This window comes from Anolis carolinensis, chromosome 6 (assembly GCF_035594765.1).
Source record: "Anolis carolinensis isolate JA03-04 chromosome 6, rAnoCar3.1.pri, whole genome shotgun sequence".
NCBI lineage: Eukaryota > Metazoa > Chordata > Lepidosauria > Squamata > Dactyloidae > Anolis > Anolis carolinensis.
The window spans coordinates 46,755,869-46,776,218 of NC_085846.1; the positions used below are offsets into that span (position 1 = coordinate 46,755,869).

General features: G+C 38.3%; 1 protein-coding gene across 6 annotated transcripts in view; it reads right to left on the reverse strand.

Moving 5' to 3' along the window:
* Positions 1-15,086: 15,086 nt before the first annotated feature.
* ptpn3 (protein tyrosine phosphatase non-receptor type 3) overlaps positions 15,087-20,350 on the reverse strand; it is a 104,043-nt gene continuing 98,779 nt past the window's right edge. For all 6 annotated transcript variants that reach the window (XM_016994484.2, XM_062984655.1, XM_062984654.1 and 3 more), the window contains 2 exons: positions 19,029-19,164; positions 15,087-17,588 (listed from right to left, as the gene is read on the reverse strand). In XM_016994484.2, coding sequence (XP_016849973.2) covers positions 17,511-17,588; positions 19,029-19,164 — 214 coding nt within the window. In that variant the 3' untranslated portion in view covers positions 15,087-17,510. The remainder of the gene's footprint in view (positions 17,589-19,028; positions 19,165-20,350) is intronic.

Below are 20,350 nucleotides of genomic sequence, written 5' to 3' on the forward strand. Positions count from 1 at the left end.
AAATGATCCTGTCAAAACCCTATTTGATCTGTGGAATGGAGAAACTATCAGGGCATGATGTTCTAAGCATTCCCTAATGTGAAATGGGACTACGCAAGTAACTGGCAGTGATTTAAAATGTAGCATAGGAACTGGAGCATCAGAACAGGTCTGTCTGAACATCACCCAGTCAAAGGTCTACTCCATGGTGATGGTGGAAGTTAAAAAATCTTTCTTTGCCACTGTTGCTCAGAATCATTTGGCAGAGCTGTTACAAATTCTTAATGGCCCTTTACATTCTGTGGTACAGAAGGAGAATGTGGCCCACTGAACAGCCCATTGTGATGTGGGAGTGGAGAGGTAGTATCATAACTATGATAGAAGGGAAAGCCTGAGAGGGTGTTTATTTGCTCTAATTATCCCCAACTTCAAATAGGCCCCCTGAACTGAAAATGTTGATGCTGAGTGCCAGTCAGTAAATGTAATAGCGCCCTTTATGTAGGACCCGATCCTGGATGAGAATTCTGATCTGGATGAAGTGTTAACCTCCCCCGGATCTGTTCGCCAGCATTTTCTGTACAGCAGGACAGGAAGGTGGAGTTGCAGCTGTCTAGCGGGATTCCATCTCCTTCACCAAGTGCCTTCTCTTATAGTCTGCTGAATGTGTGTGTGCTTGAAGATGGGTGGCAGGGACAGAACAGAGATTCTGTTAGTGTACCACTCACCCCACTGATTAATAATCTATGTTCCTGAGCTGACTGAATTGATCACAATGTTGGTGTTGGAGTCCACCCACCCACCACAACTTGTTATGCTTGCGATGGTGGTGGGGCAGAGATAAGGGCCTTTCCTTATGATCTCAGGACCAGAGAGGTACTCACAGAGAGAGAGATAGTCTGCCAGATAGAGTGGACCCAAGCCATAAACTGCTTTAGAGCTTATAACCAGCACTTTGACATGTGAGAAGAACTTCTCAGTGACTGCTCCCATACATTGCAATTCCAAAACCACGGGAAGATAGGGGTTATCTCATATGATTTCTTATTGCTGAGATAAAGAGAAAAAAGGTTGTTTGTCTCATAGCAGTCAGTTCAGGACAGAGGTAGGAATTGAATAAATGATTTCCCATTCTTTGATCAGAGTCATACTTCAAAGGACTGCAGTATGACAGGGAATGTTCCTCATATCTTGTGAAATAGTGAAAGATAATAATTTTGAAATTCTGCATTTTCCTTCTTCTAAATGTAATTTTTTTCATTCACAAAACAATATTCTGTATAGGTCAATTCTTATCTATTCAGGAATACAAAACTAAACTCTTCCCTATCTCTAAACAATAAAAATACTCTTTTTTCAAGGGAGCGAAGATATGGCAACATTCTAGTTTCTTTAATTTCGTTTGCCTGGTACCATGTATCTGTCGTCTCTTATCTCACAGGATGTGTCCTGAGGTGAAATTGTACTTCTCTGTGCTTCTAACTCTGTCAAGAGCTTGTCTCAGAGCTGATTCTGCCCCTCATTTGGGAAAGCAATGTCCCTTTTAGCTGTTTGATGACAGTGAAAAATCTATATCAAGATGCCATTAACTTATTTTACAAGGTTTTTGAAGGATTGGGAACCCATAAATCAGAGTGATTTGATGATTATTGATTTTCTCAATTAATGAGCAAAGCATATAGATAAAGTGTGACATAGATAAACTAGGCACAGATTGTGATTTTATTTCTGGGTCTTGAGAGATAAAATATAACTTCATAAAATTGGAAATCATCTTCTGTTTTGTTAGTGGCAATTTGTTATATTTAAGTAATTTGGATTAAATTTTGCATGTAGTTTTTGTAGTTTATACAGTGGGCCTTTGGCATCTGTTGGTTTTGGTTCTGGCCTCTGCCCCCCCCGTCCCCGGTCCCCGTCCCGCTGTGGATACCAGAATCCATGGATGTTCAAATCCTATGATATACAATGATGTAATAGAATGGTTTGACTTAGATAAAATGGCAGAATCAAGATTTATTTTATGATTTTGTTTTGAAAATATTTTCAAACCATGGATGGCAATTGTAGTTTGTTTTTGTTACATGTGTTATTCAGGTTTCCTGTAGATTGTATTCAATAAAAATTATTAAAATTAAGAATGATGCTTTAAAAAACATATAGGAAGGATTCCACTTTAGAGGCACATAGGAAATTAATTGATAAAATGATTGGATAAATGTTTTCAGAGGAGGTAACTAATGCGGAACATGGTAAAGGTATGCCAGGTGGCATGAAACAGGGCTGCTCAAAGTAGTGATCTGTTAAAATGTGCTGGTCTACAAGCCATTAGTCATCATTCTCTGATGACTTTCTGGAAAGAATGAAACATGTATAGCCCATAGACTCAGTTATCATACCGTCCTTGGCATATAGGGAAGGAGCAGGAAAAACCTGTCCCCTACATCAGATAATTTGAGAGACAGACATAAAGTATTTTTAAAATTGGATCCAGATAATATTAGTGAAAATAAAAATTATACATTGATAGCCTTTCACTCCTATCGTTAAAAGCCAAATATAGAGTTTGGAATGGATGTTGGTAGAGAGGAGGTGAAAGCTCCCAGAACAGCAAATGACTTAGGGTATATGATGTCATGGAGAGTCACCATATGCAGAAGATTTCCTATTTAGACTGTGAAAGTGACAACAGAGGAAGTAAGCTAAGATATTCCCCTCTATGTAAATTATGTTTAAAAAAATAATTAGATGCTTGAAAAGAGTTATATTGACCATAACAATCAGATACACTGATCCCAGACCAATGGGAAACAGGAGACCATACTACTGGTATCATTTGCAAGCCCAAAAGATAAACAAGTAGATTTATAGTTCTCATGCAGTCAATAGTTAATTCCCATTAAGGTGTTTCTGGTATATGGTGAGCCTGTGAAACTCGGGTATCAACTGCCCTGCTCAGGTTTTGCAAACTTAAATACTGTGGCTTCTCTGATCGAATCAATCCACCTATAGTGAAGTCTCCCTCCCTTGCTACTGCTTTCCACTTTGCCAAAGATTATAATCGTTTCAAGTGTGTATTGTGATCTTAAATGTCCGAAGTACAACAGCATTATAAATGCAACTATGGAACTAAAATGATTAAGTTAAGCAACTTTTTTGTCTAAAGACTGAACATGCCATGCAATTTCTTTTGGGGGGAAATATTAATGATCTTGCAAAGGAAAAGGTTCCAAAACAAGGCTTTGAAATCAATATGTTGATGTATAAAATGTTTTTAGCTGCCTTTGTTCATTTGAATGGTGATTTTTTAAAAAGCCAGTAGCAACAGAATAATACTTTTATTAAGGCCAACCAAAATAGTAAGCTTTCTAGGACTCTTGTGAGTCATGGTGTAATTTCAGAAATGTAGATTTAAAATCAATTTTTAAAAGTATCTTGCAATTATATGAACAAGATGGGACGACTCTGTATGGGAAAATGTATACTGCCCTCTCCATGATACTTAGATTTGGGAAAGATTCAGTTTTACCTGAAATTTTAGAAAATACTTTTTCAGCTTAAGTGAATACCTGGCCTAATTTTAGGATATGTTCACATTATACCTGGCCTGATCAATATGAATGATTGATAAGGGATCTCTGAAAATAATGTTAAAGTTTCTGAATTTTCAAAGAAGCCTTCTTGAATGAGAAACAAAATAAATAAATAACTGGGATCAGATATCACACATAAAGATATAATCATTTCTACCTTAGTATTATGTTTTTCAAATCTCACCTGCATTTTTATTCTGCCTGTGCCTCATCATAGATTGGATGTTATTGCTTGACATTATCATTCTTCATAATGCATGAAGAATGATAATGTCAAGCAATAACATCAACCCATCACATCCACCGTATTTTCTAGGTATGACCCAATGGAAAGGATTGGGAACTGCAATATAATGGTTCAGAAGGATACCATGGTTGGTAACATCAAGAGTTGTGAAGAGCTGCAGAAACCCTAGAAGGGTTGCGTTCCTGCATCATTTTAAGGTCATGTATCTGTGACCAAAGCAGCCCCAGTTCTGAATTCTTGCTTAAATTCGTTGATCTAGAGAGGCACAGTGCAGAGAAGTGTTTGAGTTCCCCACGACTGCAAGATTATCAACTACAGGCAGTCCCCAAGTTACAAACAAGATAGGTTTTGTAAGTTTGTTCTTAAGTTGAATTTGTATGTACATTTTTAAAATGTACCTCCAGCCAAAGATAGCTAGATACTAGCTATTGATAGCATAGGGAAGGGCTAACACCCCTGTCGCGTTTGTTTTGCGGTCAGTGCCCCTGTTCAGAAGATGTCACCTCATTTTTTTTGTCCCTGTGATAATTTGATTTTGAAAAAAAAATGGCTTGTTGTGGAAACAAAGGTTGGTGATAAAGCTTCAGTGGAGATACCTTTATCCCATGATAACTTTTCCAGGGGTGAATTTCCATTCCTAGGAGAAGAATTATTTCACTTCCTGTTGTCTCACCCCCATTCTTAACATTTGTAAGATGTTTGTAACTCGGGGACTTCCTGTATTCTTTTTTTATTATAAGAAGAGTGTATTTATTTCCAACATGTTCTGTGTGTACAGATGAACTTTTATTTTAAAACTGGATAGTGCAAGGCTACAATTGAACATTCTCTCCATGTGGCATAAATATCCATGTGCAGATTGACATAACACTCAGCCATATACCTTCCCTTCATCATACTGAAGAACTATCAAAGACACCCTGCATCACTATTCCATGCTTTGCAGCAACCAGGAAGAATTTGAGGAATGTCTGGCTACATCCCCATTGTCAGACGCTACATGATTATAGTAGTCACAGTGCTGATGTCATTATTTCACACTTGGCTATGAGGAAATAGAAGCTTCTCTGATCCTGCCTTCTTGCTATAAAGCATTGAATGTCTATGAAGGGCACTTTCAGTTGGGAGAGAGGGACCTTTGGATGCAGTAGAGAGCAAGAGAATACCAACTGTGTGTCCCTTACATATTTTTAGCCTATATCTGCTTACCTGAGAGTATTGAACTTGCTTAGTGGACTTACCTTTGAATAGATATGCATCAACAGGATTGTATTTTAAGCATTTTAGAGCTCGAGGAGGACAATTCAAAACCTGTCCATTACTTGGTGCTGAAATATATATACTGTAATATTTTTATTTTTTCCAGTTATTTTTCTATAAAAATAAGAGGTGTTCATTTTTGGGAAATCTTGATTAGTTAGGATTATCCATGTAATTGATATGGAAGACATTGCCCTCTTTCAAGGGACCCCATCACATAATTGGAAGGCAAAGTGAGGACAAGCGGAGGGAACTGTCTTCTTTTGTTCTCATTGAGGTCCTGTGCCTTTTGGTATTGTGTGACAGCAATGGTCAGTTGCCATCACATGTTCATAATCCGCTTTTCCCTGCTTCTAATAGTTTTCTCTCCTTGGGAATTGTACAGCACCCAACTCCTGAAAACACAGCCTTCCCTCCATTTCCCTACACCATGGGTCTCTGTTTCGGCAGCGAAGAGAAATTGGGTGAAGACTGTGTGGGATGAGGTCTAAGGTAAGTTTTATTTTGCCTTTTTGATGTCTGCAAAAAGCCAGATTACATTGACTATGGTTTTATTTTCCACAACGTTCTCTGAATGTTTTCATTTGGGAATTGATAAGGAGGCTTTGTGAAGAGTAGAGCCCTCACACTGGCAACAAAGATCCGCATAGTTAAAGTAATGGTATTCCCCACAGTAACCTATGAATACGACAGCTGGACCATAAGGAAGGCTGAGCAAAGGAAGATAGATGCTTTTGTACTGTGGTGCTGGAGAAAAATTCTGAGAGTGCCTTGGACGTCAAGAAGATCCAACCAGTTCATATTCCAGGAAATAAAGCTTGACTGTTCACTGGAGGGAAGGATATTAAAGGCAGAGATGAAGTACTTAATGAGAAGACAGGAAAGCTTGGAGAAGGTAATGATGTTGGGGAAAATGGAAGGAAAAAGGAACAGGGGCAAGGGCAAGATGGAGGGATGGTACCCTTGAAGTGACTGGGGCAGCCACGGCTGACAGAGAGCTCTGGCGTGGGCTAGTCCATGAGGTCATGAAGAGTCAGAAGCGACTGAACAAATAAACAACAAAAAAAGGCTTTGGTCATACATTACTACACTGAATTCACTGTTTATCACATCTACTTGTGTCCAGTACAGTTCTCAACTTGAGGTCCAAACCTTGCAGCTATGATTCTTCAACTGCTTTGAACCTATATTCTTCAGCAAATCATAGTACATAATTAATTTTTCATTTTTTCCTGTTGTCTGGCTTATAAAAAGCTTCCTATTCAGAAATCCATAAAGATATTTTACAACATAATCTGTATTTACATTTAATCCATATTGTTTGGCTGGTATGTCTGACCTAGTGGTCATTGAAATCTGCATTAATTTTCATTTTATTATACTACAAGTATTTGTTGTAGTATTTATCAATGTTTACCTGTACTTTTTAATATTAAAGATTTTTTAAGTTCTTGCCTATATTTATGACCAGCTCTGTGGAGTATAGCCTATTGTAATACTTATCTTTTACCACAGCATGGCCTTTGGAGTCAGCAGAAAAGCTCTAAAGTTTCTGTTATCCTGCTAAGATCTTCTAGAACAGCAATGGGGCTTCGAACTAATTCTTAATAGCTCTTTTCCAGGGTGAACAGATTTTGATACTGAATCTTCATTGCATTGCATTGCTTTGGGAATTTTGAAAGGAAAGGCAATGGAACATTTCCAGATTATATAGAAGAGGTGGACATGTATTATTATTGTGTGGTCCTATTACCAGGCAGATGTAGAGGACAAAAGGGGTTCCCTCATTTGGTTAGGAAGCCTGGGAAGGAAGTTAATACATTTATTTATCTCTCACTCTCTACATGTGTGTGTTATTTAACCCCATCTGGGTAGCAGACACTCCAAGGTGGCCTATGTAGAGCCAACAAAAGTCCTCATTCAGACACTGGTCTTGTTGCAAGACCTGAAACTTTGCCTGTGAGATACCATCGAGAGTCGTTGTGGTAAGGGGACAAATCATGTTCCTTTGTGGTGTGGTTATGCAATGTAAACAGCAAATGGCAGAATGTGGTGAAAACATTGATAGATTCACAGAAACATGAGTTGGAAGGGACCCAATAGGCCATTAAGTCAAACCTCCTGCTCAATATAGGTTCTCCAGTTAGAACATCCCTAGCAGGTAGCTGATCCAGACTCACTTTGAACTGGAATGAAACAGGTTCTTCTGTAGATAGCTTAACTTCGCTGCACTTGACCTGTAGGGCAAGAAGACTTTTAGAGTAGCTCGGAATGGCAGAGGATATAATGGGGGAGGAAATTCATCCCAGGTGGTGGGAAGAACCACTTTCTAGTTCCTCAATAAGACCTGATTTTCTACACAATCGAGAGGTGCAGGTTTTGCAGGTTTAAATATTTTAACAAATTCTTGCTCTACTTTCCCACACCTTTGTATGTCCACTGTATCTGCAAAAGTATTTATTACACAGCAGTTCTCTGCAAGATGTGTTTCATCACCCCAAATAAATAAATACCCCCACAAGTCTTTCATTCATGTTTGTGTAATTTGCTCCTTTAACAAAATCAATATGTCTTGAAATAATTGACAAAAATTTCTTAATTGATATAAAATATTTCTGAAGTAGAAAGTATAGCTTTTTAGATCAGTGATGATGGATACATGTCAGAATAAACATTTAGTAAGCATAATCTCAAAAGAGGTGGCTAAGTGGAAGAAAGTGAATTTGTCTTCTATGCTAGCCAGAAGAGATGTGGTATGCTGATTCTATTTAAAGGAAGACTTCACCTTTATTGTGGTAATGGACACTGAACAGAAGATGAATATTCCTAACTAATACCATAAAACTTTTACAATCCACATGGGATTTGGTTAATATCTTGCATTCTTTCCTCATCAGCAAATCATCTTCATCTCCAATAAGTAGTCTGGGAGTCAGAATAGCATGATCCCCACAAGAGGAGATAGCAGTAGGTTTGATCATTCATCTCTGAGAAGCTCTGTGCTGCCAGCCTTACATTTATGTTCTAGAGAAGACAGAATCAATAAGCTATCAGTGTATCAAAGTGCATGTAACTGTCCCCTAGATTGTCCTAAGCCTTGAAATAGAAATGACATTCTATTAATTCTCTTCAAGTCTTTTCAAGAGTTTCTTACAATAGAAGATTCAGAAAAAATAAGGACATTCCTATGATGGATAAGAATGTCATGCCTTCTCATATGTAAAATGTTCTCATAAGTGAGACAAGCTTTAAAAAAATTAACATTGGAAACATACTTGATTTTATACACACTTCATGTCTAAAATAATTTACTTGTGTCAAAATATGACTATCCTATAACATAGCATGGGCATTGGACAGTTCATGCAGATTATTCTGTTCATGAACTATCCAATACCCATGCCATGGCCCTCATCTCCATTTTTTTTTTTTTTTTGCTTTTGGGATGCATGAAAATGAGATTAACATTTTGCCAGAGTGGTCTTTCACCTAGAGATATTCTCATTGGGCATGAGAACTATGGGGGCAGGGTCACTGGTTATGGAGACAGGAGTAGTACATTTAGCATAGTGTCACCCTTGCTAATCACTGCAACACATGAAAAGACATGTTAAATAGGTGGCACCTTTTTGGAAACAGATGGCCTCTCACCAAAGGCCCAATCTGCCCAATTCTATCTCAGCAACTACAACTCCCAAATGTCAAAGTCTATTTTCCGCAAACTCCACCAGCATTCACATTTGAGTATTTGAGTATTTGTGCCAAGTTTGGTCCAGATCCATTATTTTGAGTCCACAGTTCTCTCTGGATGTAGGTGAACTACAACTTCAAAATCCAAGCTATTTTATATTGTTGTATTTTATACTGTGCATTTTATACAGCTGTATTTTATTGTATGTTGTTGGGCTTGGTCCCCATGTGAGCCGCCCCAAGTCCCCTCGGGGAGATGGGGCGGGATACAAAAATAAAGTTGTGTTGTTGTTGTTAAGGTCAATGTCCACCAAACCCTTTCAGTATTTTCTGTTGGTCATGCTAAGTTTGGTTCAATTCTATTTTTGGTGGAGTTCAGAATGCTCATTGATTGTAGGTTAACTATAAATCCCAGCAACTACAACTCCTAAATGGCAAAATCAATCCCCTCCCAACCCCACCAGTATTCAAATTTGGGTGTATCGGGCATTTGTACCAAATTTGGCCCAGTGAATGAAAATATATCCTGCATATCAGATATTTACATTGTGATTCATAACAGTAGCAAAATTACAGTTATGAAGTAGCAACAAAAATAATTTTATGGTTGGCGGTCACCACAACATGAGGAACTGTATTAAGGGGTCGCAGCATTAGGAAGGTTGAGAACCACTGCTTTACATGATGGCGTTGTCTTCAGATTGATCACTTCTGAGCGAGTGATTTCCCTTGTTCCTAACTGCTAGCATTTCCTCCAAGGTTAGTATTCCAGCTCCCATGTCCTAGGAGGAATCTCTTTTAGCTTTTGAGAGAAACACAGAGGAAGAATTAGATGTTAGATGGAATACCAGAGCTGTTGCTCCCTGCCCGGTGAAATAACACCAGCAGCTGTAGGAGAGATGTGTGGCCTACTTGCCCCAGTTCTTTTCAATGAAATTGAGCATTGGAAACAATGTTTCCTAGACTTCATAAGCCTTGTGTGTTCAGAGGCAAGATCTGCTATAGATGGTTAACACAAGAATTAGGCCACAACTTTAGTTACAACTGTTGTCTCACACATGGAAATGGATCCAAGCAGAGAACTGCCTTGCATCTCCATCTATGTCTTAATGTATACTTGAATACATGACCAAACTGAGAACTTGCAGTTGATTGGGTGGCCAAACCAAACAGTCAATGAACTCAAAGGAGGTTTGAATTTATTAACTGGCACCTTTCACCAACAAAACAATTACTTCCCCCAGGCCCTGGAGGACTCTGGGAAGAAACATTCCCATTGAGCCAGAGTAGCTGCCCCTGTAAAACCAGGCATCATGTTTCTGTCAGGTTTTTTTTGTGACATAACTCATTCGGAAGAGCAACTAGAAATGGCCACAAGCACAATGGCGTAAGTTTACTTTGCAGAACTAGAGAAACATACACATTTAAGAATGGTGGAATAACTTGTTTTGCGAGAGCACCATACCAGATATTCCAGATTAGAATAGAAGGTCATGCGTGCTGTGCTTCAATCTCAGAGGTCCCATCAAATACAGAAGTGAATAAGGGTGTGCAACAGTGGCTTCTGATCATGCCTGGAAAGCACAATGAAGCCTCTAGATTGCCATGTCCAAACAATTATGAGAAGTCCAATATTGACTTTGTCTGTATGCTTTGTCATAAAATGACCTACTTGAGCTGGAGAGATCTATGTCCAAATCCCCACTCCACTGTGAAGTTCACTGGGTGACTGTCGGCTAGTCACCCTCTCAAGTTAAGCTTCAAATATAAAGAAAAACAGGACAGGAAAATACATATGTATCACAGGACTAGGCAGTACAGAATTCAGCTAAGATTGCCCCATGCCTGATTTATTTGCAGTAAGCTGCAATAATAGGATTTCAGCAGATACACAGCAAAGACTGACAGCTTTGCACCACTGACATCACATATGATGCTACTGTTGAAGTTATTAGAGCAAACCATTATTTGCATCATTGCAACTATGTTGATCTGTATGATTGAATGGTAATCTGATTTAGTCTTACCAAACAATTTGTAACTGCATTTCAAAACAACAGTACAATTGAGCTTCCTTATACAATATACAACTGGGAAATATATATTGAAAATCACCCATGTTTTGTTTCCATTTATTATCCTAAGTATTAAATAACTAACATGATTTCTTACTAAACATATAGATCAAAATTATCCAAATGATGCGCATGCATCTTGTTTTTAAAATACAAACGGGACAGGGTTAAGAACTTTGAAATCCCAGTGGCCTAAATCATAGAATCATAGAATAATAGAGTTAGAAGAGACCACATGGGCCATCTTAGTCCAACCCCTTGCCACAGTGCCAAATTAATAAAAATCTCCATTAGCATATTTATTTATTTATTTATTACGGTCAATGACCAGCAACAAACCATTAACATAATATGTTGTTGTATAAATGTTTGTGAAAGCAGATGCACAGCTGATTGTACAATTGTTTCTATAAGAAAAACTGTATCAAATATTAAATCTGAAAATGTACAACCCCTACCTCAGGCCTCCTTTTGCACAATGACATCATTGGATACAGGTTACCATTTTCACAGTGATACATTTTCAGTGAAACATCCTATGCAACTGCATTCCCTTTTTTCCATTTAAGTCAATTAACATTAAAAGTACTTGATTCCATACTGATTCCATTTCAAAAATAAATTCTTAAATAATAAAAAGAACTAATATATGTAGTCTTACAAAATATGTTCAGCCACTGAAAAAGTGTCTTTTGCAGCCAATGTTAAAAATAACAGATCTGAGTCAAAAGGATTTTTTCTTCTCAAGAATAATTTATTGCTCAGGGACTAAAAATGTTTTTAAAAACAAATTAATAATATTTCTACTTGACAAAAAAGAACAATTTGAATTTAAATTTGTTGAATGCCATCTGTGCATATATATTATACCACACATGCCATATTAAGAAAAGAAGGAAAATAATGGGCATACTTTGCCCCTTTACTGTGCTAGACTCTTTCAGAGCAGTTTCACAGTCAAATTGGTAGTACTCGTCATTTATCATGCCCAACATCAAATTTTCTCGTCATTAGGAGTACATGCATTGCAGCAGTCTTAATTTATTTATCAACAAATGTGCGCAATCTTGATATAAATAAATGGGCAGGCTGAGGCTCACTTCTCATCCTCTCCATGACTAATCTTCCAGCTCCTGAGAATACTACATGGAGGGTAATGTCCCTCTGTGGCTTTTATTTGGGTGTTACTTCCGGTGGCGAAGTGTGTTAAAGCACTGAGCTGCTGAACTTGCAGACTGAAAGGTCCCAGGTTCAAATCCTGGGAGCGGAGTGAGCGCCCGCTGTTAGCTCCAGCTCCTGCCAACCTAGCAGTTCGAAAACATGCCAATGTGAATAGATCAATAGGTACTGCTCCGGTGGGAAGGTAACGGCGCTCCATGCAGTCATGCCAGCCACATGACCTTGGAGGTGTCTACGGACAACGCCAGCTCTTTGGCTTAGAAATTGAGATGAGCATCAACCCCCAGAGTCAGACATGACTGGGCTTAACACCTTTACCTTTTTTTAACTTCCTGGACAGGATGCTATTTTTTATGATCTGTTTCAGTTGCCAAGACCTAGTGGGATGCTTACCAGCAAGGAGGCAGTTCAGACAATGAGGATGCGGCTGATCTGGGCTCTGAAAAAGGAAAGGAAAGGAAAAGAGGGTGCACACTAGTGGTGTGCGTTTGGGTAAAAGCTTGTCCTGTTTTGTTTCTGGCTTTCATTATAGGGCCCAATTAGTTTTCAGAAAGCCTCCTGAAATTGGGGGGGGGGGGGGGGTGTTTTGGTTGTTTTGTTTTGTGGCCCGAAAATCGGCCCATTGCAGTTTGACACCCCTTACTTAAATTGCCATGGGATTGTGGGAGTTATTTTCAAACCCAGGCCTAGCAAGTTTGCTTGTACTGAAACAGGAGGTCAACACATATGTTTTCATACAATAAATGCAGCAATTTTTATTTTCAAATGGAAACATTTTGTGAGAAAGAATTTGTGAACAGTGTGCATTCTGAGTTCACTTCTACTGAGACCCAATGTAGCACAGGGTAAATTGTGATTGATGATATAGCCTGTTCTTGGCAGGTTTAATGAAAAGGTTTCCTTGGAGAAGCCATGAGTGTGCATGATCTATGCCAATCCCAAATGAATAGTCACCAGATAATTTCATCTCTGTAGGGTAACTATAAAAAAACAGGTGGTGACCTTGCAAATCTAAATTCCTAGTCAACAATGACATTCCATGTTTGCAAGCCCAGGTCAAGGTTTACCTTTCTACCCTTAATGTTTGACTTTGAATGAGATATTGTAAGAACTGCCTTCTCCAGTATAAGTCTTGTTATCAGGAGGGACCGAATTAAGTCACTAAGGCCCCATCTACACTGCCATATAAAATCCAGATTATCTGCTTTGAACTGGATTATGTGGCAGTGTAGACTAATATAATTCAGTTTAAAGCAGATAATCTGGAATTTGTATGGCAGTGTAGATAGGGCCTAAGAGGTGAAGAAAGCAGCAGAACTAGATCTTCATATTGGCAATGCTCTGGTGGAGTATTTTCTTCATCCTGGATGATCTAGCTCTTCTTTCAGCACACTTGGATGTGGGTTAAAAGAATTTCATTCACATTCCCACAATGTAACAATGTTTTTTTGCCACTGTGCAATTGATATTGCTGATTTATTCTACAGGACTTAATTGCAAGTTCTCCTTATGACCGAATTTCTGTAGAATGTAAACATGCATTTTGCTATTCCCTTGCCTTAATTATTCACTCTTTCACACACAAACATGTCATATAGGAAGCATTCTCAAATGAGTATCTTAGACTAGGGGTCCTCAAGTTATGTCCCGCTGCCTGTATCCTGTCTACCAAGGTTACTTTCCCATCCCTCACTGTAAAATATAAACTCACCGCTGCCACCTCCCATTTGTGCCCGTATCCTGCTCCCGCCACCTCTGTTTACACCTGCCCCGTTTGTGCCTACCACTCTTGCCATTTGTTTGTTTGTTTGTTTGTTTGGAAAGAAGGAAGGAGGGGAGGAAGGGAGGAACGAAAAAGAGAGGAGGAAGGAAGGAAAAAAGCGGAAAGGAGGGTTGGGGGGGGAGAGAAAGAAGGGAAAAAAGATATAGGAAAATAAGGGGAAAGGAAGGCGAGAGAAATGGAAGAAAGAAAGGTAGCTAGAAAACAGAGGGAAGGGATTCAGAATTCAGAAAGCATGGCATAGTGGTTTGAACCTCAGACTGTGGCTCTGAACTCACTGGGGCATTTTAGGCAAGTCACACTCTCTCAGCTTCAGAGGAAATCACTGGGCAATCACTGAATAAATATTGACAAGAAAACTCTGAGAGGGTCACATTAGGATCACCCTAAGTCTGAAATGATGTAAATGTAGACAGCAGCAACAACAACAACAACAAACAATGGTTCCCCCCTCCCCCAACAGTCTGAAAGACCGTGAACTGGCCCTCTGTTTAAAAAGTCTGAGGAGCCCTGTCCCAGCCATTGCAGCTCAAATTTTACAATTTTCTGAAATACTAATTTGATTGTTTATGAAATCAGAGGTTTATTGCATTTGTCATTTTAAAAAATGACATGGGAAATATACGCATAACATTAAATAACTAAAATTGTTCAGCAACGTGTTTTCCCCCCTAAAGTTTATTTTGTGAAATCTACATTTGCATTTTGTATATGAGCACATATACTATTTTTTATACCAGTCATGCTTTATCACAAGAAAATGGGTGTTCATACAGAAAATACAGAGCAATAAGCAGTTAAGTCACTCAGGTAAAACTGATTTAAAAGGATGCCATTTTAAAGTTAGATATGGCCAGTGCTGAGAATAATGGGAATCCTAGTCTAATGGCACCTAGAGATTCACTAGTTGCTCATCCTTATAGTTTTAATTTTAATGTGTCTATTGAGTGCCTGTTTTGCTGTATAATGTATCTCAGCTTCTTTTGGGTGGGTTACCGCAGGCTGGCATCACTTTCAGCTGAAATTAAATAAATACCTCGGTAGCTTCTACTTCAACCTCGTGGAATTTATTCTGGAATATTGGCTTCTTTTTCTCATCAGGCCTAACCCACAGCGGCTTGGGTCCCACTATCCACTGCCATTTTACATTACTCGATAACATAGTCAGAAAATAGATGTGAAGAACCCAATGTTCAAATTTGCGTGTTATACCTTACTAACCAGATCACAGTGGTTCAGTAAAGCAATGCCTAAACAAAACCTTACTATAATAAAGGAGAACATGGTAATTGTAATTGTAATTGCAACTGGTCACTTTTTAATTTCAAGCACAGACCTGGCAATCCGTAAATGTATCAACCATGTAAAGATAACACTCACACAAACATGTAATCATGAGGTTTCAGAGCAATAAATTTCACCATTTATGAATTCAGTTTCAAGCTATTGTTGATTTCAAGTAAGAAAATGAAATAAAAAAGAGCCCCTTAAGACATTACCACCCTCTGCCCAGTATAATTCATCTGTAGTTAAAATACAGCTTAACACTCACAGACACAATCAGCTGTTTTTATACTTAACCATAGTCATAGCTATTGAAATCAACATTAATCATGGTTTAGTTTATTGAGCCCACTCCATGTCTCACCAAGTCTGATCCAACAAAATATTTCTCAGTTTTCTAAGCAGTTTTCTTCAAAAACATTTTTGTATAACATACACGTAATTATGAAACATTTTCTTTATGTTTAACACAGCATAATTCACGAGGAAAGAATCTTAAACATCATACAGTGGTTATGTATTTACATTCTCTCCTTTGAAATGAAACTGAGACCAGCACACCTTAAAGAAAATAACCAAAATATAATTATACAATTAATTCTTACATTACATTGACCCAGATTTGTTTCCACTCCCCCCCCACACACACACACCATATAAAAAGGTCAGTTGAGATATTACCTTTGTAGTATACTTGCTACGTCTAAGCCAGTTACACTCACTGACTTTTATGTTGCCACCATGCAAATGTTTGCATACACAAAGATAATATCCCAAAGCTGCAGGATTGTATAATGATTTATCAAGGAATTAAGGCTTAATGCATTTATTGGCAAAAGGTGCCACAGAAGATAGTGGTAGCACTTCTGAGTGAGCATCAGTAGGATTGGACAATACATGTTTTTGGCCTTTGCATTTTTCCACCTGCCCTGTTCTGTAGCTCTATTGCAAAAGTTCCTACCCTCCAAATTCCAGTATTTATTACTGTCCAGACTATTGGTTGTTGATGATGTAGATTTTATGTTATCTTGTTCTAATGTTGTTTAATTTTATTGAGATATGATTTAATCTATGTTGGGATTTAATCTATGTTGGATCGGGCTTGTCCCCATGTAAGCCGGCCCGAGTCCCTCTGGGGAGATGGAGGCGGGATATAAAAATAAAGTTGTGTGCAATCCAAATCACAATTCTTCTGGAAGAACGAAATTTGGATCAACATTTAGATAACTGCAACTGTGCCTCTGAGGCATAATTCTCCACTTCAGCCTTTCCATAGCAGCCCTCACAAACCTATAAAAACAGATGCAAAAAGCATCCTAAAGAATGGGGGAAGCTGTGTAGGGATCAGTCTTTCCATTCTTTCTGGTATAACTATCTGTAGGCCAGAACTCAAGGATATTTTCAAGTAAAGTGAACTATGGCTGATAGTGAGAATGGGATAACAATATAAGACGTATCTCTGAGCATTCACCCAACCATGTGACACAAGCTTTGCATTAGCAATGGTGCTGCAAATTGAATGAAAGGGTTGGCCCAAAGTTAGGTAGACACTCTTGATCGAGAAAAAAGACCCATAGTATTTAAAGAACTGAACATTTACACTCTTTTACATTTAGCAGCAAGAGGTTGTTTCAGCAGTAAAAGCCTCCGGCACAATGTTAAACACAATAAAGAAATTTCAGCAGTCAGTTGCCATCTCCAGTAGAAACAATCAGAAAAGTATATTATGCAAATTGAACTGAAAAATAACATTATTCCCTATTTTGAACAACAAATCTGAAGATAAAGAATAACAGAAAACATATACAAAGACACAAGAATGTATTTATCTCAGATATAAACCATACATTTTTGTAGGTTATGCCATCTTTGCTCAATTTATGAACATTTAATGGTGATACAAACAGATGTATAAAAATCACAACATCTTCGTGTTAGATGATTTCCAACTCCAAAAATGTTTGAGAAGCTAGTCAATATTGCAGTGCTACTTTGTACTGGACGATTCAGTCCGGTTTTGAGTGAGCTATGGTGGGCTACTCAGCTCTCCACAGAATAAAAGCATGGCTTTTCAGCAATTGTTGCTTTCCAGTGGTATTGCTGTTGGTCTTTTCCTGTTTGCAATTGTATGCACCAGATGTACAGATCCTAAGGAAAAATGTTTTAAGGCAATAAAAGGTGCATATTGTGGGTATATTAAGATTTCCTTGTTTTCAATGTGGTACATTCCATGTCCCATTTATTTGCGAGCCTGCCTATATATGCTACAGAGTTTAATCGTTTTCTACACAATTTTAAAGTGCCAGAGTACAAGCTTGCTTTCTCTTCCCAACAGCCTTGGTGAGCTCCAGTGTGATTTATAACCGCAAACCACTTGGGTTTTATTGATATGTTTTCAGATAGATGAACTAGTTTTCTTCACAGTTATGCTACCTGGAATCCAATGGACGAACAATTCCTTCTTTATAGACATGAAGAATAGCTTCACAGACAAATTTGTACTGACTCTGTGTAAAACAGATGCAAACACACAAAGGAAAAAGGTTAAAATCCTCTTCAGTTAAATTCACTTATACAATAGTATAATGTTCAATTATGATGCCTTTATCTCTTAGGGATTCAAGAAGTTACATCAGCATTACAAATGTTATGTGGCTTTAAAGATGCATTTTCTAAGTGATTCAAGTGTGTCTTTAAAGGGCTCAGACAGGCAGCTGAGAAAACCACAAGCAGCAGAAGAATGAAGAAAGTACAAAAAAAAGCTGCTTTTGATGAATTCAAAGAATTGCCTTCCGTTGGTCTTGATGTTATTAATGACAGGCTCTTCAAAATCTTTCCCCCAATATTACTGACTGTTGCAGTCGCCTTTGTGCAAATTTAGGCTTTTACTTCTTTTACTTCTCCCTGTCCTTAAAGGAAGTATTTCTTCCCTAAAGCTTTCTTTATGTTGATTACTAACCGTACTGATGACTTCATGGACTGTGTACTGTTTAGATATCCATGACTGGAATATTGCATGACTTCCTAGCATTTTGGAGAGGTTGAACCTTTCTGAGTTATCCTTCCATTTTTAGCCGTTTTCATCCTTTTAGAGATGTTTCCTCTTTAAATGTGATTGGATCTACACTGCCATATAATCCAGTATTTGATTCCAGATTATCTGTTTTGAACTGGATTATATGAGTCTACAAGTAGATCTCCTGCATTCAGTAACTGAATTATATGGCAGTGTAGGTTGTTGGGGCCTATGACTCTGACCCATGTATCTTTGGATTCATCTTTTCTTCTTGGTTGGCCACAACATACTCAGGGTTTATTTCCATTCTATTTCCATTTAGGCAAATCAGAAACATTTTCAAGTTTATCCTCTATTAACTCATACTCTCCATTTTCTTGCTGTGTTCAGTTTAAAACATACTCTACTATGAAGCCTTAGGGGGCATATTCAGGGGTTTAAGATTACAATGTCAACAGTGTGCTGAGGACATGATACTCTACCTTCTTAACCCAACTGAATCAGATAAGGCAGTGCAAAGTCCTTAAATAGTACTTGGAACAGCTACAGGCTGGATAAGGGCCAATCCATATCATCTGAATCCCCAGAAGACCTTATAGGTGTCGAGTTCTCAAGTTGGAGAGATAGGCGTGTTACTTCTTCAAGATGGGACATGCCCCACCCCAAAGAAAGCAGATTCCACTTTGCCTGATTTGGGAGTGCTCCTAGATCCATTTCTGCTGCTTGTTCAAGAGATCACAGGGAATTGAAAGCAAACCCAATATTCCACTTTGAATTTTTAAAAAGCAATCTTGCAAAGAAACCAGGGTTTTTTTTGTGTGTGTGATGATATTATATTATTCCAAAATTAAAATGGATAGATAACAGCCTATATTAAAACTGGGACATACACCACAGAGACACAGAACAGAATAATATTTTTCTCACTTACAGATGTTTGCACCATCATGGGACGATGGTCTCGCATTTTCCGTACAATATCCAGTGGATAAACAGGTTGGTTTCTTTCAATTAAGCACATAGCTGTTTCCATAGCAACCAATACCCCAGTCCGGCCTATTCCAGCACTGTAAGAGATAAGCCACACTGCATAAAGGAGCAAAAGCAGTGGCTTTATCCTGAAAGCAAATTACTACCTTGATACTTTTTAATGTTAGAAAACTCTTGAAAAATACAAAGAACCCTGCAAACAATGGACCATTCAAAAGCATGCTAGCAATGTGTACCTTCTGCATTTGTCAGAAAAGTGGAAATCATATATGCTTTATGGACCAATGGATAAAGTTATACTTTCCCCCTACTTTACTATTGTCCTTAGTATCTTTATTTTGAGAAGATTTCACAGGGAAATAAAAATCTAATGTAGCATATCTTTTAGCTACACTTTAAAAACGGGAAGTACCAACACTATACTGCCTACAGGGGCAGCTGAAGCTATAAGCTAAGGAAGCTTTTGCGGGTGGCACGAAGGTCCAGGATGGGAGAAAGAAAGAACTCTTGTCTGTTGGAGGCAGGTGTGAATGTTTCAATTGCCCACCTTGATTAGCATTGAATAGCCTTTCAGCTTCAAAGCTTGGCTGCTTCCTGCCTGGGGGAATCCACTGTTGGGATGATTATTATTTATGTATTTATTTATTAATTAATTATTATTATTATGCCTTGCTCCTGGGAAGGTTCCTCCGCCATGGCTCCTTACCTATCTATCTACCTTGTCACATATTCTCCACATTGTATGTATGTGTGTATATGTGTGTGTGTGTGTGTGTGTATATGTGTGTGTATATATATATATTACATACAAACATATGCAGGGACCATATGTGCTCTCTCTCTCTCTCTCTCTCTCTCTCTCTCTATATATATATATATATATATATATATATATATATATATATATATATTACACACACACACACATAAATTATATTCACCTCTACCTTCTACCTTTTATTTTTCAGTGATTGGTTTGGGGGGGGCACCAAAATACTGTTTGCTTACGCTTGAAAATTACCTAGGGCTGGCCCTGCCTGCCTGCAAACTGAATGCCATCTCTCCATCCAAACTATATTCCTTACAACCTTGTGCCAGCAGGACTGCTCACCAAAAGGTCGGTGGTTTGAATCTGGGAGTGGAGTGAGCTCCCATCTGTCAGCTCCAGCTTTTGGGGACATGAGTACTCAAATACTGTAGTGCCAGGATATGAGAGAAGTCTCCCATAGGATGGTAAAACATCCAGGCGTCCCCTGGGCAACA